This window comes from Panthera leo, chromosome F2, assembly GCF_018350215.1.
Source record: "Panthera leo isolate Ple1 chromosome F2, P.leo_Ple1_pat1.1, whole genome shotgun sequence".
NCBI lineage: Eukaryota > Metazoa > Chordata > Mammalia > Carnivora > Felidae > Panthera > Panthera leo.
In genome coordinates this window covers 66080196-66105163 of record NC_056695.1, presented here as the reverse complement: position 1 = coordinate 66105163, position 24968 = coordinate 66080196, and the positions used below count along the sequence as shown (strand labels likewise).

The following is a 24968-nucleotide window of genomic DNA, read 5'->3' as shown; positions in this document are numbered from 1 at the left end:
GCCATGCACCAGACACTGAGGGCAACTGGGCAAGACTGGAGCAGTGTGATCTATGAAACAGATGTATTCATTTTTGTCATCTGCAGGACACCTGCTGCCACTGCAACCTCTTTTTAAACAAAGATAAAATGCCCGGGTGAGTTTGGCCTGAGTTTGATCTGTTCTCATCTGGATCATCTATGGGTAAAGATCCCACTTCCCCTTCTAGGTCCTGACACTGATCGTTGAAGAGATACATCTCACCGTGCACAAGTGCTCTCCTTCGCCCTACTCTTAGCGCTGGCTGAGGGTTGCTCAGAAGCAGACTGCTCCCTGATGTATTACTGTGGGATTTCCAAATTTCACTAATACTAGAGCTCTGCCAGACGCCCTGACTGTGATGTCTCTTTTATTTCCCAGAAGTCAACTGGGATCATGGCCACAGTTTTCCCAGAAAAGGCTCCTGTAAATTCTCAGGAAAGCTGTAGTCAGACCATGTCTCAGAGCTAACATTCAGCTTATTCTTTCATTAGAGCATCAACTAATAGGAACAACATTGTCCAATCTTTACACAGCTAGATTTGTGCCTGCTACTTAGCATTTTAAAACTAAACCCTGGGGCACCTGGGTGGTTCAGTCGGTTAAGTGTCCAACTGTGGCTTAGGTCATGATCTCACAGTTCGCAGGTTTGAGCTCTGCATCGGGCTCAGTGCTGACAGCTCAGAGCCGGGAGCCTGCTTTGGATTCTGTGTCTCCCTGTCTTTGCCCCTTCCCTGCTCATGCTCTGTCTCTCTGTCTCTCAAAAATAAATCAACATTAAAAAAATTTTTTTAAGTAAAAAAAATAATAAATAAACCCTAAACAATATTTTGTTTAGGGTTACAGGTAGAGATGATAAAACTATAAAGATAATCAAGGACACAATTAGCACAAAAGCGAGGACAATAGTTACATCTCTGGGACAGGGAGAGAGATGTGGGTGGGGATACACACACAGGAGCTTCAAAGCCATGGGTAACACGCTCTTAATGAGGATCTGGGTATGCCCAGAAAAGTGTTAACATGTCAGGTCTGAGAATGCTACCCTTAGAAAGGCATACTTACAAGGTTTGGCCTTGTCTAGTGCCTAGAAACCTGGATTTCGAGAAAGTTCCCACTATCCCCAGAACCAGTAAGAGCGGCTCACTGTGCCTGAATTGTTTGTATGCTGTGATGTATGCTGAATACCTAATTTCCATGTAGACTCTGGGATTTTGACATGTACTAAACAGAGAATGCCTACATAGCCAGCCTCCACTAAAAGCTCCAGGCACTGGCTCTCTAATGAATTTCCCTGTAGACAACATGTTATATTTTTTACACGAGTTTCACAATTTTCAAATGCTCAGAGAAAAAAAGGGGTTATTAAAATTATGTGAAAAATGTCAAGTGCTGGTGAGACCATGGAGCACTGGAGTTCTCAAATACTAGAGCTCTTGGTGGGAATACGCATGGTTTCAATCAACTTCTTGGGAAAACTGACAACTTACTACAGATGAATAAGCGCATTGCTAATAAGCCAGTAATTCCATTGCTAGGTTTATATCCGGCATAAATGTGTCCTATGTTTACAGAGATGTAGTAGAATATACTAGAATAGTGGCAGCCCTATTTCTAATAGCACAAAAAATTAGAAAACTACCTGAATGCTTACTGACTACAGAATGGATAAAATATGGTTTATTCACATGATGGAATTTTGCACAGCTACAAGTGAATGATTTACAACTACATGGATTTCTCAAACATAAATCGAACTTAATGTTGAATGAAGGAAGCCAGACGCAAAAGAGTACAAACTGAATGACCTGATTTATGTAAGTACAAAAAAGGCAGAACTGACCTATGGTGTTACAAGTCAGAAGAGTAGTGATCCTTGGGGTAAGGAGGGCAAAGGTCTGGAGGGGAGAAGAAGGGGGTCTTCTGGGGGTGCTGGTAATAGTCTATTTAAAAAAATGTTTTTTAAATGTTTATTTACTTTTGAGAGAGAGAGAGAGAGAGAGAGAGAGAGAGACAGAGCACGAGCAGGGGAGGGGCAGAGAGAGAGGGAGACACAGAATCCGAAGCAGACTCCAGGCTCTGAGCTGTCAGCACAGAGTGCGACGCGGGGCTTCAACTCGTGAACCACAAGATCATGACCAGAACTGAAGTCGGATGCTTAGCTGACTGAGCCACCCAGGCGCCCCTGTATTGTTTGACTTTTTTAAAAACCATAAACATGTACTAACTGTATACTTAAAAGTTTAGAAAGCACATTATAATTTCAGTTATTCAGTTCTTCTCTTCATATCTTTCTTAAAAACTTCTAAGAGAGGGAAGAGTGATGATGGCCTAAGTATCATAAATCTTGTCCCCAGCAGAGTCATGACAAACAAAAACATAATTATGATATATTCTTACCTCTTTGTTTTCAAAATTACCAGTCAGGTCTTGTTTTAATATTCTGGCTTGTATTTTGTTTTCCCTTGATTTTGCTGGCCGCTGAACTCTTCCTGATGTGACTTTCATCTTAAGGCCACCAGAATTCAGTTTACTCTTAGGCAAATCTTCAATCACTTTCACTAAGGGAGGAGGTGGCTAAAAGGGGGAAAAAATAAAATCCAGTGGCTATCCTTGGAAAACAGACCTGTTCACATAGGATTTCCAAGACATGTTTTGAACAGTTGCATAATGTGCCTTAACATACATCCTTATTCTTCAAGCAAAAGTGTAAATAAAATATTCAAGAAATGCTTCCTGGTTGTCAAATCCAATTTCTGCGAAATTCCTTAGAAGAACACAATAAAGATACACAATTAATAGCAACAATAAATAGAATTTAATTATCCCTTGAAAACTGGCCTTAAATCATAGTATATCAGTCCATTCTTTGCATGATAAAGTTAGTAGTTTGGTGATAACTTGTAGCAGAGAAGCCACAGTTAGACACAGGGCCCTCTAGAATGCTGAGAGAAGCACCCTAATATTCTTCGGGCTCAAGTGAACTTTCTCTGAAGAGCTGTCAAATGACTTCCCTCTGGAAGCCTGGGACACCTGCCTCTCTGTCCTTGGTTACATTTTTTAATCTGCAGAGAGATGGCTGTTAGTCCCCTACCGCATCCACAGCTTGAGAGGCAGTTCAGACAGCACAACTTAAATTCTAAACCCTCATTTTTATGGGAAAATAAACCCCAACAACTTCAATTTACTTAAGGGAAAATGATTCACTGAAACAGTTTCTCTATGAATAATACCTGTTTGTAATCAAAAGATCTTCCCTGAGTTCAAAGGAAATGAGGAGATAAGATAACTCAGCTTCCCGAGATCATTTAAATGTTTGAGGCGAGGGCGCCTGGGCGGCTCTGTCAGATAAGCATCTGACTCTTGGTTTTGCCTCAGGTCATGGTCTCATGGGTTCATGAGTTCAAGCCCCACATCGGGCTCTATGCTGATGGTGCAGAGCCTGCTTGGGATTCTCTCTTTATGCCTCTCTGCCCCTCCCCCACTCAGCTTGCGTGCTCTCTTTCTCTCTCTCTCCCAAAATAAAGAAGCTTAAAAAAAAAAATAAATGCTTGAGGCCATTATTGCTAAAGAGAAGGTGGATTTGTGATTTTAAAAATGTTTTTCTGGAAGCCAAAGTGCCAATTCCTTTCATATGAGAACAGAGAACAAGAACACAGGGAATACCCCACATGTTCAAATGAACACATTAGATTTCAGAAAAACACAATTTATACACATTACCTTGCGTTTAAACTGTCATGAAGGCCAGAACAGTGTTCTTCCAAGATCATGTATAATGAAAATGAATCATCACTCCTCAAGAAAGCTCTTTGAAGAGGAAACCAAACTTTTAAAAATATTTACTTACTTATCTGAGAGAGAGAGAGAGCGCGCACAAGCAGGGGAGAGGGGGAGAAAGAGAGAATCCCAAGTAGGTTCCACTCTCAGCATGGAGTCCAATGCAGGGCTCAATCCCATGACCCTGGAATCATGACCTGAGCTGAAATCAAGAGTTGGACGCTAAACTGACTGAGCTACCCAGGTGCCCTGAGGAAATCAAACTTTTTGACCTCCTCCCCTCTCATATCTGAAAGAAAAAAACAGAATAAAGCAAACATCTTGACCCTTTTTTATAACATAGACGACTAAAAGACCACTTTGAGGTTTCAAAGATTTTTCTCATTTTATCTTCATACGTTTAGGACTTCTGCTTTTGAAACCTGCAGCCTACTGTAAGTGTCCAAAGAATTTTTCCCTATTGTCAGCTGCAGTATGATGAATACATAACACTGTAAAATGTGTCGAGTAGGTAATGAAATAATGTACATGTATGTATAGACACAGCATTTTTGTCCTAAAATTATTATAAGAAACTTTTAAAGTTGTCACTGTATCTCTAAGGCTTTTTAACTAGTATTTTTCTAGGATACCTTGTTATTTATTCACATCTATAAAGAATACAAGGATAATACAAAATGTAACAATAGCTCTGCTAAAAAAAAAAAAAAGTAAAATGGCCACTTATTCTATGACTTAATTTTTCAATTCTTTCTCTATGAAATATAATTAAAAATAGTCTGGGGGCACCTGGGTGGCTCAGCTGGTTAAACGTTGAACTCTTGACCTCAACTCAGGTCATGATCTCACAGTTGAAGAGATCAAGCCCTATAATCAAGCTCTGTGCTCTCAGCACAGAGCCTGCTTGGGATTCTTTCTCTCTCCCTCTCTCTCTGCCCCTTCCCTGCTTAGGTGCTCTCTCTCTCAAAATAAATAAATAAACTTAAAAAAAAAAACTGTCTGACTTCTGGGGTGCCTGGGTGGCTCAGTCAGTTAAGCATCTGACTCTTGATTTTGGCTCATGATCTCAGTTGAGAGATCGAACCCCATGTTGGGCTTTGCACTGGGCTTGAAGCCTGCTTAGGATTCTTTCTCCCTCTCTCTCTGCATCTCTCCCTTGCTTGTGCTCTCTCAAAAAAAGAAAAAAATTTTGAAAAGGTCTCACTTCTGAATATTGCCCATCTTTAATATCCTTGAATGATCTTCTCTCTAACCTCAACCCATCCTTCCAAATCTTTATTAACATTGTTATTCTAGTGCCACATTTTCTCCTTTTGAACTCCATGTGCTTCCACGAAATACAGTCTCCTGAAGGTTAGAGCCTGAGATATGACCTGAATTGCCATACCTTAGTAGTGTTCAAACTTCAACACATTAAGTAGGAATTAGTGTACTTATTAGAATAATACTGGAAATTCTCCAGTGCCCAATAAACAGGACTTGAAGGAATGGGACGTGGGTGGGGTTTATAGAGACCACAGACTGGAGCGTTTGTGTAAGCCTAGAATAGCCATAAAGACACTAGTGGTGTTGGTAATGTGTCCAAAAAGAAAGAAAAAAAAAAAAAAAAGATTTCCTACTTCTATTATAGGTTAGTTTTCTGGTCAATATGATCTTACTTGAATGCTTAACAAATACCAGAGAGGAAGTCAATGACTTATTCTGATTTTTCTCAGATCTTTCCCTGCTTCCATTAGTAACATTTCCCTAGCTTTTGTAAAGTTCAGCTAAGCTGAAAACTCTAAGAGCAAATAATATGTTATTAAAATGTTTAAAGTTTACAAGAACAGTAGAGTATAACTCCATATGGTTGAAGAAAATGTATGCGTGTCATGTGCGTGTACACACACGTACACACACACACACACACACACACACACACACACACACAGAGTAGATCCTCACTATTCATGGTAGTTCTGTTCTATAAAGAAGCTGCAAATACCAAGTTAGTGAATACTGAATCATTGCTCCTAGGAGAAATAGTTAGGTCCCTGTGAGCCAGAGATCACAATATGTCAACCAATCAACATATAACTATGTTTAGTGTGTGTTTCTGTTTAGAAACACTTTTTAAAAAATATTTATTTTTAGGAGAGCGCAAGCAGGGGAGGGACACAGAGAGGGGGACAGAGGATCCTAAGCGGGCTCCACGCTGACAAGTTGACAGTAGTGAGCCTGACATGGGGCTTGAACTCATGAACTGAGAGATCATGACCTGAGCCAGAGTCAGATGCTCAACCAACTGAGCCACCCAGGTGCCCATTTAAAAACACTTATTTCATCTATATTGTTGATTCACTAATATTGAACTCATGCCAACAGCACTGTAACTTGTACCTGAATTAGGTTTATCACAACCTTCTTATGCTTAGGAATGTTAGACAGAACTTGAGCATTATGTCTGGGGGCCATTTAAAAGAGCAAAATCAACAACAAAAAGCACAAAACTAAAGAATCCAGCAATAACTAGACCACGGAAAGGACACTTGTCACGGGAGCTGAAGTAAGAAGGCCATGCGCTGCCCTGTCTGGCCTCAGCTGGGAGCCTGCACGACGGGCAGTCCACGGTTTGCACTGCTGTGCACATACGAATCCCTGTGAATAGGCACCAAGTACGGATTCGAGTTGCAAGTATATCTTTAGCAGTGGCGAGTTCACATTTAAAGAATCCATGAATAATGAGGATTATAAATCCAGGATAATCTGGATTTAAAAAATTAAAAAAAAAAAAAAAGATACAGATAAGCAAACAGTTGAGAATCAGTCTCTTTCCTCAGATGGTTCTGAAGTGTGTATTTTCCCAGTCTTTTTTTCTATGTTTGTAAATGTATAGAGTCAATCCTCATTATTCATGTATGTATACATATATGTATGTATGTATATGTGTGTGTGTGTGTGTGTGTGTGTGTGTACACAGAAGTATGTGTACATACATACCCAGAAGTATGAATAAGCAATCCAGGATAATCTGAATTTAGAAAACCGGAGCATAAAGATTTTATTTTTGATGATACAACATTTAAATCTTAAAAAAACTTGATGTTCTTTACTTGAAAACATACCTTATTTATTTCTTGTGTTAGAGCTTGAACTGAATATATGTTCAGACTTCCATTTTCCATAATGGATGCAATGTACCGTCCATGTGGGCTAATTACTGATGAGCTAATTCCTTCATCAAGGCTCCCGATTTCAAAGAGAAGTTTGCAAGTCTGTATATTAACAAATCTCATGATACCATCTTGACTTAGCACTCCAAGAACCTAAGAGTAGAGAGAAATAATATATGAGTTCCAAAAACATACTTATTTTAACCTCCCTCCCTCCCTGCCTTCCTTCCTAAGAGAGAATGAGAGAATGCCCAAGCAGGGTAGAGAAGCAGAGGGAGAAAGAGAATCGTAAGTAGGCTGCACGCCCAGTGCAGAGCTAGACATGGTGCTCCATCCCCTGACCTGGGATCATGACCTGAGCCGAGATCAAGAGTCAGATGCTCAAACGACTGAGTCATGCAGGCCGCCCCAAAACACATTTAAAAGCCAAATGTCTCTTGGGGCACCTGGGTGGCTCAGTCGGTTAAGCATCCAACTCTTGATTTTGGCTCGGGTCATGATCTCGTGGTTGTGGGATCGAGCCCCAAATCAGGCTCTGTTCTGACGGCGTGGAGCCTGCTTGGGATTCTCTCTCTCCCTCTCTTTGCCCCTACCCCACTCACTCTCTCTCGGTCTCTCTCTCATAATAAATAAAAAACATTTAAAAAAGTCAAATGTCTCAGATGTTAACTAGACTTATTATAGAGATCATTTCGCAATCGAAATGATCGAATATCGCAATTTTGCAATCAAAATATCGAATCATCATGAAGCTAATCTTTTATGCCAATTATACATCAATTTTTAAAAAAGTCAACTCTCTGAAAGTCAAACTGTACACACGTACATGTACATATATGTATGTATTTATATACGGGGTTTGGTTGTTTTTGTTTTGAGGGGAGGACAGTCAGAGAGATTATATTCACAAAGGGCCATCATATATTTCAAAATTCCTAATTATGGCTCATGTAGATTTGCCCTATTCAGGTCCAGGTAAGCCTGGCTCTGACCAAAACCAGTAAGGTGCCTGTGCTGGGAGACTATGGCAAATGATCAGCCAGGCCTTCACCTGGACCCCCACACTGGTTGTCAGAGGCAAGGAGGGGAGGGCTTGCTCTCGCTCACCACACCCACAGCTTGATGAGAACTGGCATCTGTCCCCCTGCCTCCTCATGCACCCAGCTCTGGGCAGTGGTAACAAACATTTGGGGGAAGAAAGAAAGTCTGTGGGCTGCACAGACAGTAGAAGGGTAAGAAGGAAACCAGGCTTTTAAGGGGAAAAATTTAGTCTTAAGTCACACAATTTGAAAAATTAAAAACATGTACTAAAAAAGCATAAGCAAATAAACAATAAACTCCTCTACTGCCTGATCTATGCACAGGCTCTTTTCCCAGTGCTGCTGGCTGGTAAGCAGTGCCACCATGTGACTGCATGAAATGCTCATGTCATTTGTTAGATGGAAGACGACAGTCTGGCAGTAGCTGGAGACGGTTTGAAGGTGACAATCTCTTCTGTTGGGTCAGGTTGTGGGAAACCCCCTCATTCACAGCTGATGCAACCTCTCTGGGGGGCAATTTGGCAAGATCTCTCAAAGTTACAGATGTACCTGATTCTGAGAACCACTGCTTCAGCTCTGGGATTTTATCCTACAGACAGGATGTATGAAATGGTACATGCAAAAAGTTATTCAGTTATTCTATTTATTTACTCACTCACTAACTCAGGCAATCTTTATACCCAATGTGGGGCTTGAACTCATGACCCTGAGGCCAACAGTAGCATGCTCTTCACAACTGAGCCAGCCCCAGGCAACCCTGGTGCAGCATTATTTGTAATAAAGAAGGACTAAAAACAAGTTAGGTGCCCAATAACAAAGGACTAGTTAAAAACCCATAAAATACTATGCAGCTGTTAAAAAAAAAAAAAAAAAAGAAGAAGCTCTGTACTGACACAGAATAAACAATCTTCGAGGGCAGCGAAGTGAAGAAAACAAAAACCAAAAAAAGTGAAGAAAAGCAATGTACAAAGCTGCATTTTTTATATGGCAGAGGGGCAGTTCATGAGATTGAGCCCTGCGTCCTCTGTGTGGACAGTGCAGAGCCCGTTTGGTTTCTGTCTCTTTCTCTCCCTGCTTGTGCTCGCTTGCTCTCTCAAAATAAATAAATAAACTTTAGGAAAAAAAAGTGGCAGAAACAGTGGACTATTATAACAGTAGCAGTTATGGAGAATAACTGGACAAATGGAAAAGAAGAGATTTCACTTTACTGTCTTTTTTTTTTACGTTTTCCACCTTGGGAATGCATTATCTATTCAAAAACTTAAGTTGGAGGCAGCCACCTGGCTCAGTCAGTAGAGCATGCAACTCTGAATCGCAGGGTCATGAGTTATATATAACTTGTTAAAGTACAAGACTCAAAATAGTCAATTTAAAATAAGAACATTAAGGTTTAACTACTCAACTATTAAAAATAAAAATGGTATGGGGGCATCTGGCTGGTTCAGGCAGTAGAGCATGTGATACTTGATCTCAGGGTCATGAGTTCAAGCCCCATGTTGGGCACGGAGCCTACTTAAAAAAAAAGATGAAAAAGATAAAATAAAATACATAAGCAAAGAAAAAAAAATTTTAAATGGTGTGTAGAGGGGGAAGTACTTTGCAAATTAAGGCAAGATACAAAGAAAACACGTTTCATAAAACTAAGGCAACCAGTTATGGTAGGTAGAACACAGTACAACAAGGAGAAAAATTTTATTTTGTTTAAAAAAAAATTTTTTTTTTAATGTTTATTTTTGAGACAGAGAAAGACAGAGCATGAGTGGGGGAGGGACAGAGAGTGAGGGAGACACAGAATCAGAAGTGGGCTCCAGGCTCTGAGCCATCAGCCCAGAGCCTGACGCGGGGCTTGAACTCACGGACCGCGAGATCGTGACCTGAGCCGAAGTCGGACGCTCAACCGACTGAGCCACCCAGGCGCCCCAACAAGGAGAAAAATTTTAATCTTAGCTCCCCCTTTTTAAGCCTTACAATTAATAGGAATGTTGACAAGTCCCTTAATGTTTTTAAGCTTTAATGTCAGTCTATGTAACGGAGAGAGTACCTTCCATGCCTGTGTGCAAATAGAAAATAATATGTTAAAACACCCTGTAAGTCATAAAGTATGACATAAATTTAAAGTATATAGATTTTAGAAAAAGGTTAAATTGTCAGTAATACACAAAACCTAATACTTTAAAACTTTTTCAATTTTAGACTTCGCAATATCAGCAATTTCAAGTCTTTGTAACAACGAGGGTACAAGTTAACTAGGAGAGCTATTAATATAGTTCAGAAATTGATATGCTCTTTCTCAGAAAGTATAATGTCCTACATTTATTTATATTACTAACCTGATTAGAACCAGCATCAAAACTATCAGGAAGAAATTCTAGATGGCGAATGGCTCGAACTTTAGTAGGCATCTGAATAATTCTAAATAGCTGTTTAGCTTCCAAGCACCACAAGTGAAGGTGATTTGATTTACCCCCAGCAGCCAGGATTCGACCATCTCTGTATAACAGAAGGTGAGAAATTAGGACTACGTGAATAGTTTTCAAAATTTTTTTAATATTTATTTTTGAGAGAGAGAGAGAGAGAGAGAGAGACAGAGTGTAAGCAGGAGAGGGGCACAGAGAAAGAGAGAGAGAGACATAGTATCCGAAGTAGGCTCCAGGCTCTGAGCTGTCAGCACAGAGCCCAACCTGGGGCTGGAACTCACGAACCGTGAGATCATGACCTGAGCCAAAATCACACGCCTAACCGACTGAGGCACCCAGGCACCCCTAACGTGAATTGCTTATGGTAGCAATGTCCAGTATGATCCAACATGATAGAAATATTCTGTATCTACACTGCTCAATATGGTCACTACTGGCCACATGTGAATGAGAGCTTGAAATGTAGCTAATGCTTCTGAAGAAATAAATTCTTAATTTTATTTACTTATTTTTTAAAGTTTATTTATTTTGAGAGGGAGACTGAGAGAGCACAAGCAGGGGAGGGGCAGAAAGAGAGGGAAAGAGAGACTCCCAAGCAGGCTCTGGGCTGTCAGCGCAGAGCCAGTTGCAGGGCTTGATCTCACAAACCGTGAGATCATGACCTAAGCCGAGATGAAGAGTCAGAGGTTTAACTGATTGAGCCACCCAGGTACCCCATATTTAATTTTTATGAAGTAGTTCATGCACCCAGTAGCTACCACATAAGAAAGCTCAGGTTTATAGCATATATTTTTTTACCTATTGTATTAAGACACCAGCTTAACATATGTTTGTTCGATGACTTGATTGAGAATTTCTGAGTAACATTTATCTTTTATAGCATAATCTCAAAGTTAACACCCTCCAACTTCCTATATTTCACACATGACTATACTGAACTGGTACAACACTGCTACACGAAAACTCAAGAAGCCCAAACTTTTTTTCCTGCTCAAAGAAAGCTACTTTTAGAAAGGTACAAAAAGAATAAACTGTATTAACTTGCAAGGCTGTTGCCCGTTCATTCACCAAGGACTTGTAGTGTCTAATACAAGCCAGGTATCATTTCAGGCACCAGGGACACAATGGTGAACAAGGCAGGGAAGATTCCTGCTCTTGGGGATTTTCAGTCTAGAGGAAGGCAAACAAATAAATGAACTTGATCTCAGCTGATAAGTTCTATAAAGAACTATACAATGAGATGGGAGTTACAGAGCTGGGAAAGGAGAAAGGTCTACTCCCTAAAAAATGAATGAGCCAGGGGCACCTGGGTGGCTCAGCTGGTTAAATGTCTGACTTCGACTCAGATCATGAGATCAAGGTTCATGAGTTTGAGCCCTGCATTGGGCTCTCTGCTGTGAGCACAGAGTCCACTTCAGATCCTCTGTCCTGCTCTCTCTCTGCCCCTCTCCTGCTTATGCTCTCTCAAAAATAAATAAACATTAAAAAAACATTTAAAAAAATGTGAATGAGCCAGTCACGGGATGATTTGGAGGAAGAATTCCATGCTGGTCGGTATTCCAGACTGCAGTGCACAGTGTGAGAAAGGAATAAGGTTGTACCTAAGGAAGGGTGAGAAGCCTCACTCAAGTGTGGTCCTAACCATGTTAGGGAAAGGAAATAGGACAAAGGAGAGGGAGACGAAGGCCAGATAACAGAGGTCTCAGGAATATTATGGGAAGTTTGGATTTTATTCTAAATATCAGGGAAAGCCTTTCAAGGGAGCTCAACAGGGAACTGACATGATTTGACTTATTTGACTAATGGTTTAAAAAGACCACTCTATCTACTATGTAGAGACAGACTTTAGGAAATGAAATTGAAAACATTGAGACCAAATAAGGAGACTATTACAGGAACCTGAAAGAGACTAGGATAGTTGGAGGTAGGTGATACTGTGGCAATGCACAAAAGACCAGACCAATTCAAGATATAATTTGGTGGAATTGATGGGATTTACTCATGACTTAGAAGTGGGTAAGAGCAAATGAGGAAATAATATGTATTTTCTAGCACTTTCCACTGAAAAGGCCTAGAGACATTGACCAAATCAGTCACAAGGAGTGTCCCCTAGCATCCAGATTGGGTCTTGAAATATCATTACCCACACAAATGAAACCAGGTTTGGGGCACCTGGGTGGCTCTGTGGGTTAGGGGTCGGACTCGATTTCAGCACAGGTCATCATCTCATGGTTTGTGGGATCGAGCCCCACATGGGGCTCTGCACTCACAGCCCAGAGCCTGCTTTGGATTCTTCTCCCCCCGCCCCTGCTCTCTCTCAAAATAAATAAATAAACTTAAGAAAAAAACAAAAAACAAACCCAGGCTCTTTAGAAAAATGGCTGATACCAGGTTTGGGACAGAAAATATACAAGATAAGCCTGGAACATTTTGTTAGATTAGAAACAATGAGAGCTTTCAAAACAAACAACTGGAGTTGTATCAAAAAGGTTCAAGGCCAACTTGAAGAGGATCCCAGTGGTCAACAATGAGAGAACTGCAGCATCACTAAGAATAATGTTAATGGATTAAATCACAGTCGACTATTTAAATCCATTCATTCACAAAGATTAAGGGCAAAAGCCTTCACTGGCTACCTTGGGAAGATGCCAATGAACAATTCATTATTTTTCGTAACAATTTTTTTTAAAAGAAGGGAAATTAAGCATTTATCCTGCATTTCATTAAAACCTATAAAGTAACCAGAGAGTTAATGAGAGGAAGTTTTTTCTTTAGAAAGATTCTGGTTAATAAGGGAAGAAGGAATGACAGAATGAGCATAGCACCATTTTGCTAACCTCAAATGCAATATTGGATCTAAGTCATGACCATCGATGGCCACTAATATCACAAGAGAAACGTTCCTCCTGATGAAAGTACACAAACTACCTATCATGCTTCTTGCCCCCAAATCAGGCCTGAATCAGACCAAGCCTCCAATTTACAAAAAATATAGGTGTAAGCAGTTTACAGGAAATACAGATGAGAGAGGGTCACATTAAACACCACCACAGGGATGCAAAAAGCAAATCTGGAAATACAGAGAATGCTATAGGACAAATGACCAGTTCCTTAAATAAGCTGCAAAGAAAAAATTTAAAAAGGGATATATTAACCAAGACACTGTGTGAACCTTGATTCCTGATTTGAACAAAGATTAGATACGTGAGACTATTAAGAAATTATTCATTTTTAAAAGTGTGGTAATAGGTTAACTAACTGAAATTTAAATAAAAACTTGGGGGAGAAAAGTGATAATAGTACTACGGTTATGTTCGAAAAGGACTCTTTCCTTTAGAGATACACACTGGAATACTTATGGATAAAATGATATGCATGGGCTTTGCTTTAAGGCAACGAGGTAGGTAGCAGGAGGCAGTAATAGGTGGAGTTACAGATAAAATAGAGGTGGCTATTAGTTGATTATTACAACTAATAAGAATACTCTAGTTAGGGGGGCACCTGGGTGGCTCAGTCGGTTAAGCGGCCGACTTCGGCTCAGGTCACAATCTCGCGGTCCATGAGTTCGAGCCCCGCGTCGGACTCTGTGCTGACAGCTCAGAGCCTGGAGCCTGCTTCCGATTCTGTGTTTCCCTCTCTCTCTGTCCCTTCCCCACTCATGCTCTGTCTCTCTCTCTCTCAAAAATAAATAAACATTAAAAAAAATTTTTTTTAAATAAAAAATATAAAAAGAATAATCTAATTAGGGCTTCATGTATTTTTATATTTTTCTGTAGATTTGAAATTTGCCACAATACAGTAAAAAGTTTTACAGATCATATGTCAGTGTGAAGGAAACTTTTCTCATATGACCGTAAGATAATGAAAACGGAATGAAAATTTGTAAAATTTTACTGGAAGCTAGATTTCTTAAAAATTCTCAGTGTTGTGGGGGAGGAGGAGCTAAGTCAAAGGAGCGTGTGACTCTTTATTTCAGGGTCATGAGTTTGAGCTCCATGTTGGCTGTAGAAATTACAAAAACAAAAAAACAAACAAAAAAACCCCCAAAAAACTTAATAAAAAGGTAAAATGCACATTACCTGGTCACGGCAAACACTTTGTATAATACACTAGAGCTTTCAGGTGGAGCTGGCAGTTGATATTTGCAAGAAAGAGTATCACATTCCCAGGCGAAGATGGAATTATCTTTAAAACAGCTGAGGATGGTATTACTTAATGGTAAAAAGAAAACCTAAAGAAGGAGAAAAACAATTATTGTTCACATAATGATCATATAGCCCATAGCCCTCTTTTTTTTTTTTATTTTTTATTTTTTATTTTTTTTCAACGTTTTTTATTTATTTTTGGGACAGAGAGAGACAGAGCATGAATGGGGGAGGGGCAGAGAGAGAGGGAGACACAGAATCGGAAACAGGCTCCAGGCTCTGGGCCATCAGCCCAGAGCCCGACGCGTCATAGCCCTCTTTAAATTTAAAATTATCCAAGTTGGGGCGCCTGGGTGGCTCAGTTGGTTAAGCGTCCGACTTCAGCTCAGGTCACGATCTCGTGGTCCGTGAGTTCGAGCCCCGCGTCAGGCTCTGTGCTGACAGCTCAGAGCCTGGAGCCTGTTTCGGATTCTGTGTCTCCCTCTCTCTCTGCCCCTGCCCCGTTCGTGCTCTGTCTCTCTCTGTCTCAAGAATAAATAAAACGTTAAAAAAAAAAAAAAAAAAATTATCCAAGTTGTCGGGGCTTCTGGGTGGCTCAGTCAGTTGAGCATCCGATTCTTGAATTCTGTTCAGTTCGTAATCCCAGGGTTGTGGGACCGAGCCCCGTGTCGGGCTCCACACTGAGTGTGGAGCCTGCTTAAGATTCTCTCTCTCTCTCTCTCTCTCTCTCTCTCTCTCTCTCTCTCCCTCTTCCTCTCCCTCTTTCCCTCCTGCATGCTCTCTCTCTGTGTAAAAATAAGATAAAATAAAGTAATACAAGTAGTCAATTTTTCTCTTAAAAAGTTACTTTTTCTTGGGGTGCCTGGGTGGCTCAGTTGGTTAAGCGTCTGACTTCGACTCAGGTCATGATCTCACCATTCATGAGTTCGAGCCCCACATAGTGCTCTCAGTGCAGAGCCCACTTTGGATCCTCTGTCCCGCCTCTCTCAAAAATAAATAAACATTAAAAAAATTGTTTTTAAGATTCTTTTTTTAGAGTTTATTTATTTTTGAGAGAGAGAGCAAGAGAGCGAGTAAGCAGGGGAGGGGTGGATAGAGACAGAGACATAGAATCCAAAGTGGGCTCCTGGCTCTAAGCTGTCAGCACAGAGCCCAACACAGGGTTCGAACCCATGAGCTATGAGATCATGACCTGGGCCGAAGTTGGGCACTCATCCGATTGAGCCACCCAGGTGCCCCTAAAAAAAAAAAAAGCTTAAAAAAAAAAAGTTACTTTTCCTTAAACTGGAAAAAAAATACATTTACAACATATGATGGGATAATACTGATCTCTCATATACTATCATAAACTAAAAGGAAAAGTTTCTTAAATAAAAAATAGGGGACTAAAATAACTAGGCAATTCATAAAATACTAAGTAAAAATTTTAAAACATTTAACCTTACAAAAGATTGAAATGAAAACGATAGCATTTTATGAGTATCAAATTTACTATAAAAATAACACACACATATACATGCACACAAACTACATATGCTAACATATGTATTCTATTTACAAACTATATACTAATAGAAACGCAATGAAATACTGGCTACTAATAAATGCTAAAAATACTAAATGTTGCTGAGAGTATAGGAAACAGGCACTGTTATACATGGCTGCTGGTAATAAAAACTGGTTACAGATATTGTACAAAACATTTCAACAGCCTTGAAAATACACATCACTCCTAAACTAGTCAGTCGGCTTCTAAAAGTTAATCCTTTGGAAAAAAATCAGCAAAGTGCTTTGAGATAAATGTACATAAATGTTTGTTGAGCATTATTTATAAAAGTAAAAAGTTGAAAACAAAAACATGGTATTTTATTCATGACTATTTAATGGACAATTGAGATTGAACTTAATAGCAAATTTGAAAATACCATTTTTTGCTAGTTTCTATACATAAACACTAAACAATGCTTACTTTTAAAAAAAATTTCTTTACTGTTTATTTATTTTTGAGAAAGAGAGAGACAGAGAGACAGAGAATGAGCAGGAGAGGGAAGAGAGAGATGGAGACACAGAATCCAAAGCAGGCTCCAGGCTCTGAGCTGTCAGAGCCCGACAAGGGGCTTGAACTCATGAATGATGAGATCATGACCGAAGCTGAAGTCAGACACCCAATGGACTGAGCCACCCAGGTGCCCCAACACTGCTTAATTTTGATAATATAAAATTTTAGTTAAAATTCACCATTTTCTCATAAGACTTTCAATGGCCTCTAATAAAATTTTGTGTCATTTGTGTAAAGCACGCAAAGGGAGGGAGGGAGGGAGGGAAGGAAGGAAAAGAAAGAAGAAAATGGAAGAAACCAATACCCTAAGAACAAAATATTCCTGCCCATCTTCTCAAAATACATCTCCTCAAATAGCCTGAGATATTTCCCATGGTTTAATCCTTAGCTACATCTCTAGCTCTTTATTCTTTCATTCCCATCTAGAATAGACTTAACTACATCCAAGCTTATTGTAATACTTTGTATTTGAACATAGGATTTGTTCTTGTGTTGGACAGGAACAGGGATTCACCGAGAAGGCAGAACCCCCTGGACAATCTGTAGTCTCTATTCTGACCCCTGATTTGTCACACACCTTCAGAATTTACTAGTGTCAGAAGGAGGCCTATTTTCTCTTGAAATGCTACATTCTTCGGGGAGGAAGCGCTCAACGTTTTTAACACTGGATTGGAGCGTCTCTTGAGTATTTACAATCAGGATATGGCTGTCATCACAATAGTGAGAGGGAGCAGGCCAAAAAGGTCCAGGGGAAAAGCAGGATCAACGTCACATCAACTGTGGCTGTTTCCAGTGTTACAAAAATAACAAATCAATAAGGCACCTATATGAAATACTTCTGCAACTTTCCATGTAATTTATGTTTTCACCCAAGCTATTATATATACACAGTTAAGAAATGATTCTAATAGTTAATGATATTACTATAAAAATTTCAGGGAATGGAAACCTGTTATTTTTATAACAATAGTTGAAGGCTGTTATCATGAACTGTTCTGTCTGATATACATATAATAGTATCTTTTTTCAAAAACAAATAGTGATAAAAAAACACAGCCCTTACACACATACATACATACATAGTGCACTATGGGACATACTGGTTAATTGAAACAATCTACTCAGTGTTAATGCTAATAAGACACAATAAAAAATGCTAATTTGATTGCTGCCCTTGCCTGATTCAACCCTCACTTTTGTCCTTGGCCCACTTTATCAAAGACAATCACTGGTACATCATTCGCCAACAGATTCAGGAAGATTTATAACCAGAAGTTCTTACTGAAAGCATGTGCAGTGAATACCCTGTGGTCTGTAATGAAGGCTGAGACGCTGTTTCAAAACCAATGTGGAAAAAAGTAACTTAAGATTTTTATTAAAATTAGCAATATTTTTCTAGAAAAGTAATAAAGTTTATTCCTTCTGGGAGAAGCAAAAGCTTTAAAGTTAATGAGCACCAACTGCTATTTTAGGGGAAGAGCTGTGATAGATTATTGCCTACATGATTATTCATTACTAGATTTGTGATTTTAATTGCCAGATTTTAATGATTATAAAATTGTTCCTAATGAATCATGTCATTATTTAGATAGTGTCATGTCTTGACAATCATAAAAAGCTTAGAAAAAACTTCAAAAGCACTAGCAAAACATACTTTTTGGAGGGTTGGGTATCAGGGCGGGGCTGCAGTTTTCCTTGTAAAATAGGAAAATCCAGGCTTTCCAACTCACTTTTGAATTAAAAAAATTTTTTTAATGTTTATTTTTGAGAGAGAGAGAGAGAGAGAGAGTGCGAGTGGCAGGGCGTGGGGGTGGGGGGCGATGAACAGAGAGAGAGGGAGACACAGAATCCAAAGCGGGCTCTGGGCTCCAAGCTGTCAGCACAGAGCCCGACGCGGGGCTCGAACCCACGTCCAACTCACTTTTGAGAGGCCTGTGAGCTCTTTTGAAAGTTAAGAGTTCAGGATGGTAAATAAGAGCAAATGTACAATTAAGTCAAACGTACAATTGAGGAAAAATCTAGCAAGCGCCAACTGTGCACAAAAAGTGAATTAAGTTTGGCAACACATTCTTTGTCAAATGTTTTCTTACATCCATCAGAACACCTTCTCTGACATATATTGAACCACAGTAATCAGAAATCCTAGGATTTATTCAAAAATCCCCAACTAAATATTTAATTTAAATATTCTACCTCAAACATCAACAAAATAATCAAAATCTACTAATAGGAAGAGGTATGGCTGGCTTGCCCGAGAGGCAGTATGGTATCCTGGAATGACTTTGGGGTAAGATGGGCCTACAGTCAAACCACGCGTCTTTGGTAAGCTATGTGACCCAGGGCACATTACTTCGTGTTTCTGAACTTCCGATTCCCCATTTGCAAAATGAGAATGATATCTCCTTTTAGAATTACTTAAGTTTAAAAATAACTAAATAAAGTGTAAGGTACACAGGGAATACTCAACAATGGGTTATCTATTGTTATTGGCATTAATTACTGCTACTAAAGATGTTGGAATGAAAGGTTCTATCTATCTATCTATTTACTTATTTATTTATTTTGAAGTGTATTTACTTATTTTGAGAGACAGAGAGAGCTAGCGGGGGAGGGGCAGACAGAGAGAGAAAGGCAGAGAGAATCCCAAGTGGGCTCTGTACTGACAGCAGAGGTTCGAACCCACGAACCGTTAGATCATGACCCAAACCGAAACCAAGAGTTGGACCCTCAACTGATGGAGCCACCTGGGTGCCCCAGAATGACAGGTTCTTTAAAAACATTTTGAAATCAAAGGTCCACAGTTACTTATCTGAAACCCTTGGTGCCAGATATGTTCCAGAATTCAGAATTACTTCCACTTTAAGAAAGGTAATATGATGCGTATTTTGTAACATTACGTGTGGAACCCCTGGGTGACCTGGGGCAATACTCCATACTCAAACATATTAATATTTCAGCCTCATGTCAATTCGGTTCAGATTTTGCTGCCAAATGAATTTAGGCAAGATCGGATTTGGCCGCCAAGTAAGTTATTTAAAAACTTTGGGGTTTCTGAATTGCTGATGAGGTATCGTTCATCCATTTCATGTAGTTCGAAAGAAATACAACACAGTTACCTTGCGCCTTTTTAAACAGGCATCTGACTGGACTGAGATAATCCCGTAACAGAACCAGAAAACAGGTAAGAATAACAGACAACAGAAACGGCAGCAGCTGCAGCTGACTTGTACTGTGCTCTGTGTGCACCATCCCCCTCCCTCCTGAAGCCAACACTAAGGCGAATGCTGCTACTGTTTGCATCCTACTCGTAAGGTTAGTGGCTCGGCTCATTGAAAATGTTGAACATGAATCTAGTCAAGCCTTTTAGCTTACAAGAAATACAAATGAGAGAATAAGTTAAATGAAATAATGAAGAAGAGTGAAAACAAATCCAGAATTTGGGGCATTTTCCAGGATTGGTTGCTCTCAAAATAAATAAATGAGAGGTGTCTGGGTGGCTCAGTCAGTTGAGCATCCGACTTCGGCTCAGGTCATGATCTCACGGTCCAGGGGTTCAAGCACCGCATCAGGCTCTGTGTGGACTGCTCAGAGCCTGAAGCCTGCTTAGGATTCTGTGTCTCCCTCTCTCTCTGCCCCTCCCCAACTTGCACTCTGTCTCCGTCTCTCAAAAATAAATAAACGTTAAAATAAATAAATAAATAAATCGGGGCACCTGGGTGGCTCAGTCGGTTAAGCATCCGACTTCGGCTCAGGTCATGACTTCGCAGTTGGGGGGTTCGAGCCCTGTGTCGGGCTCTGTGCTGACAGCTTGGAGCCTGGAGCATGCTTTGAATTCTGTGCCTCCCACTCTCTCTGTCCCTCCTCCTCCCCTGCTCATGCTGTTTCTCTCTCCTTCAAAAATAAATAAACATGAAAAAAAAATTTTAAACAAATAAATAATAATAATGTCACAGGACAAAAATGGCAGAAGGCTATTTTAGATTAAAAAGAGCCATCATAGGGGTGCCTGGGTGGCTCAGTCAGTTGAGTGTCCAATTCCTGATTTCAGCTTGGGTCATGATCTCACAGTTCGCAGGTTCAAGCCTTGAGTCGGGCTCTGCATGACAGCTCGGAGCCTGCTTGGGACTCTCTATCTCCTCTCTCTACCTTGCTCACATGCTCTTCTCTCTCTCTCTCAAAGACAAATAAACATTAAGAAAAAAAAAGGGCCATCATAAAATGAAACTCACAGCATCATTTGTCACCATGTATCACCAAAAATAAAGCCACAAAAGTTCTACTTATTTACTTACTTTTGAGAGAGGGAGAGCACACATGCACTCCTAAGACAATCTTAAGCAGGCTCCACGCCCAGCACAGAGCCTGACGCGGGGCTTGGTCTTATGACTGTGAGATCATGACCTGAGCCGAAATCAAGAGTTGGAAGCTTAACTGACTGAACCACCCAGGCACCCCACAAGTTGTTCTATTTGAAATACAGAATCAGAAACTGGAATAAATACATAGACTTAGTAAACACTTGGTAAGAATAAAACCTTTACTTTTTTTTTTCTTAATTTTTTTACTTATTTTGAGAGTGAGTGAAAGAGCAGGGGAGAGGCAGAAAGAGAGAGAAAGAGAGAGAGAGAAAGAGAGAATGAATCCCAAGCAGGTTCTGCGCTGTCAGCACAGAGCCTGATGTGGGGCTCGAACTCACAAACCATGAGATCATGACCTGAACGGAAACCAAGAGTAGACGCTTAACCAGCTGAGCCACCCGGGTGCCCCTAAAAGTTTTACTTTAAGATTAGCTTACAACTACTTCCTGTTTTCAACAGAATAAGCCAGGAGTGGCAACAATTGGGCCCTCCTTCGGTTCTTGTTTTGGACCTAAGAATGTTTCTTTTTTACCTTTTTAAAATTATTTCACTGTAGACAGTCATGTAAATATATACGTAATATCTTCAATTTTGCTCTTGGTCTGCAGAATCAAAAATATTTACTATCTGGTCCTTTGAGAAAACGTTTGCAGGTAACATATAGACCATAATGTCCTATTATTTTAGAACAATACTTACATGCATACTGCATATTATACACATGTTTTCTAAATCTTATTCTCCTATCACTAACTTTTGGAGTCCTATCTTTTAAACTAAAATATCTAAATGACAATGCAAGGTTAGAATTGGCAACTATCCAGCATCTACTAGTTTTAATTTCATGGTAAAAAGAACAGATGGTTTTTGTGTCGTTTCATAACTGTTTCCATTGTGGGTTCAATTCTAAGGCACTCTTCTTTAGAATTTAAAATTCAAGTTAAGCACTAAAGCAATTAAAGAAGAAAAGACCTACTAAGATATTTGGCCTAAATCCCTGATGAATAAGCTGGCTACAACTTTTATTTTTTTTTAATTATTAAAGGCAATCTAAAGAACTCTGACATGTCCAGGGAGACTACAAAATAAATTTCTGGTTGACATGCCCTGCTAGCTGTTCATGTTAATGACCAAGAAATTAAAAGCAATATCGCACATATAATATAACCTAAGGCAATCACATAGGAGACTCAGACAATCTTGAAAATAGTATTTAGCTAATCACATGGGGGAAAAAAAATTAAGCCATAAAAGCAAAAGAATTGGATATTCTTTTAAAAAGTGATTTATGCATAGAAAGGAATACTGATCAACAATAAAAAGGAATGGGGCACCTGGGTGGCTCAGTCGGTTGAGCGTCCAACTCTTGATTTCAGCTCAAGTCATGATCTCACGGTTCGTGGGATTGAGCCCCACATTGGGCTCTGAGCTGACAGCTTAGAGCCTGCTTGGAAATTCTCTCTCTCCCTCTCTGCACCTGCCCTGCATGTGCTCTGCCCTCTCTCCCCAAATAAATAAATACACTAAAAATAAGTAAGTAAATAAACAGGAATGAACTGCTGGTACATACAACAACATGGGTGAATCTCAAAATCATGCTGAAGAAGAAAAGCTTCATGCATACCAACAGTGACTAGTTGTATTTATTTGAAATTTTATTTTATTATTTTTTAGAGAGAGAGAGAGCATGAGCAGGGAAGAGGAACAGAGGGAGACAGAGAGAATCTCAAGCAGGCTCCACGCTCAGCATGGAGACTGATGGCAGGGCTTGATCCCACAACCCTGGGGGTCATGACCTGAGCAGAAATCAAGAGTTGGACGCTCAACTGAGTCATCCAGGTGCCCCTTATTTGAAATTTTAGAACAGACAAAACTAATCTACGGTAAAAAAAACATTAGAATAGTGCTTACCCGGGAAGGGATATATGGGAACTTTCTGGGATGATGGTAATAATAGGATTGCACAGATTACAAAGGTATATGTATTTGACAAAACTTAACAAATGAATACAAACATCTGTGCATTTCATTATATGTAAGTTTCACATCAACAGATACTGAGCCATAGTCAATTAAATTCAGTCTTAAGTATTTACAGGCAAATACATTAATGTCTGCAATTCACTTTAAAATGAAAAGCAAGAAAAGAATGAACAGTGGGACAGAAAGATGGATAGAACCTTAATACGGTGTTATAACAACATAATAACGTAATAACAAAAGTACAGTACAGGATAGTATAGGAACATGTTAACAGTAGAATCTACATGGTGTTCGTACATGTATTCACTGTGAAATTCTTACAAATCTGCTCCGTGTTTGAACTTTTTGAAAAACAAAAACCCAGTAAGTTAGAAATTGTAGCCACAAGCAACATCTTTCATCGCATGGGCCACTCTGCTTCACTTGTTGCTGAGTTATAAGAACACGGCTTTGTGGGACAAAGTAAATCGTTACTCTCACATCATCTATAAATCCTGCTAACCGAGAAACGAGTCAGAGAAGCACAACAGACCAAGATGTGCCCCGCACTCACTGACCTTCTGTATTCCCACAGACTGTAGAATATTCAGCTTTCTTTTTCTCTGAAAGGTGTCCAAGTCCCACAGCTGTGCCGTATCAGAAGAAGTAGTGATGGCATATCTCCCTGATGCGTGCACAGAGATCGAAAATACTGATGATTCGTGTCCTCTCATCCAGCTAACTAGCTCCTTGGTAACTGTGGTAAAAAGTAAAAGAGTCATATAGGGAAAACACTATGTATCATCCAAGGACTGATTCAACTGATAGCTAGGTATTTATACGAGACACCTTCGTTAACATCTACAACAATGGAAGCCGGCCAGTTGATAAAATGCACAATGGAACAGGTTAGTTACACGAATGTCATGGACATGTGAGGAGACGAGGCTAAATGAAAAAGAGTTTAAGAACAGCTTTAGATGTGGTAGGGAGTTTGGGCTTTCTCTTGTAATAGTTTTACATAGAAGAGTATCATATCTGTTGTGTATTTCAGAGAGAGCACTCTGAAGATACATGAGGGATACAGTGGAAAGAAGGAAGAGACTAGACAACTAATTTATCTGTTGCTATAATAATCCGAGGAGGCGATAAGGAAGGTCTAAAATACAAATGTGGCAATGGAGAAAGGAGGAAAGTCAAGAGTTATGAAGGAGAAATTCAAAGGGCTTTGTGATCAACTAGATGTATTGAAATAAAAGACGAGTTAAGACTTCAACGGTGCTAGTTTAGTTATATGACTAGATGGCGATACTATTAGCTGATTTAAGAAACACATATGGAGAAACAGATTTAGCAGTGTGGGAAGAAGAGATCATGAATTTGATTTTTAAAATGGATCCTGAGGTGCGTGTGTACATGTGAGAGAAGCACAGAAAACAGCCCAGCAGAGAAAACACCAAAAACTTCATTACAATTATCACTGGGTCATAGGATTATAAGTGATTTTTATGTTCTCTTTTACATTTTCCTGTGTTTCCAGGTTTGCTGTGGTGAACATGTTTTACTTTTATGAACAGAATTTTTTCTTTCAGAAAGATGAAACTGAGGAGAATAATCAGAAAGCAAGATGTAAATCTGGGAAGCATTAAGACACAAAGTAGGTCAAAACCGAAAACAGAGGAACAGAGGAACGGAGAAACCCTTGGGGAGAGAGTAGTAGTTTCCAAACACCGGTCTGAAGTCTGGTATTAGTTAATGATCGATTTTTCATTGGTCTTCAGTGAAATGAGAAAAATAAGGACAATGACATGAGTTTTTCATAAAGCTAAACTGAGAGTACTACCTTTTAATCTAGCTTCTATCCTTCTAAGCTGCTTTATGTTAAAAACAATCTCTTGTTTTATGAAATGAAGTTCTATCGTTTTTTCCTATGTCGGTAAAATTAAAAGTTGACAACCCATGTGGGTTGTTGTTCCTCTACTTTCTTTTTAATTGGGTAAAAACTCCCTAAGTCTAGGGACCACTGAAAGAACACAG

General features: G+C 39.6%; 1 protein-coding gene across 4 annotated transcripts in view; it reads right to left on the bottom strand.

The window, feature by feature from the left end:
- The window catches only part of TBC1D31 (TBC1 domain family member 31), a 73505-nt gene that overhangs the window by 36658 nt on the left and 11879 nt on the right, over positions 1-24968 (bottom strand). For 3 of the 4 annotated variants that reach the window (XM_042923637.1, XM_042923639.1, XM_042923638.1), the window contains 5 exons: positions 23510-23688; positions 14487-14638; positions 10321-10480; positions 6903-7103; positions 2419-2595 (listed from right to left, as the gene is read on the bottom strand). In XM_042923637.1, the coding sequence (XP_042779571.1) occupies positions 2419-2595; positions 6903-7103; positions 10321-10480; positions 14487-14638; positions 23510-23688 (869 nt within the window). Of the gene's footprint in view, positions 1-2418; positions 2596-6902; positions 7104-10320; positions 10481-14486; positions 14639-23509; positions 23689-24968 lie in introns of those variants that run through there. The other variant, XM_042923640.1, reaches the window with a different exon arrangement.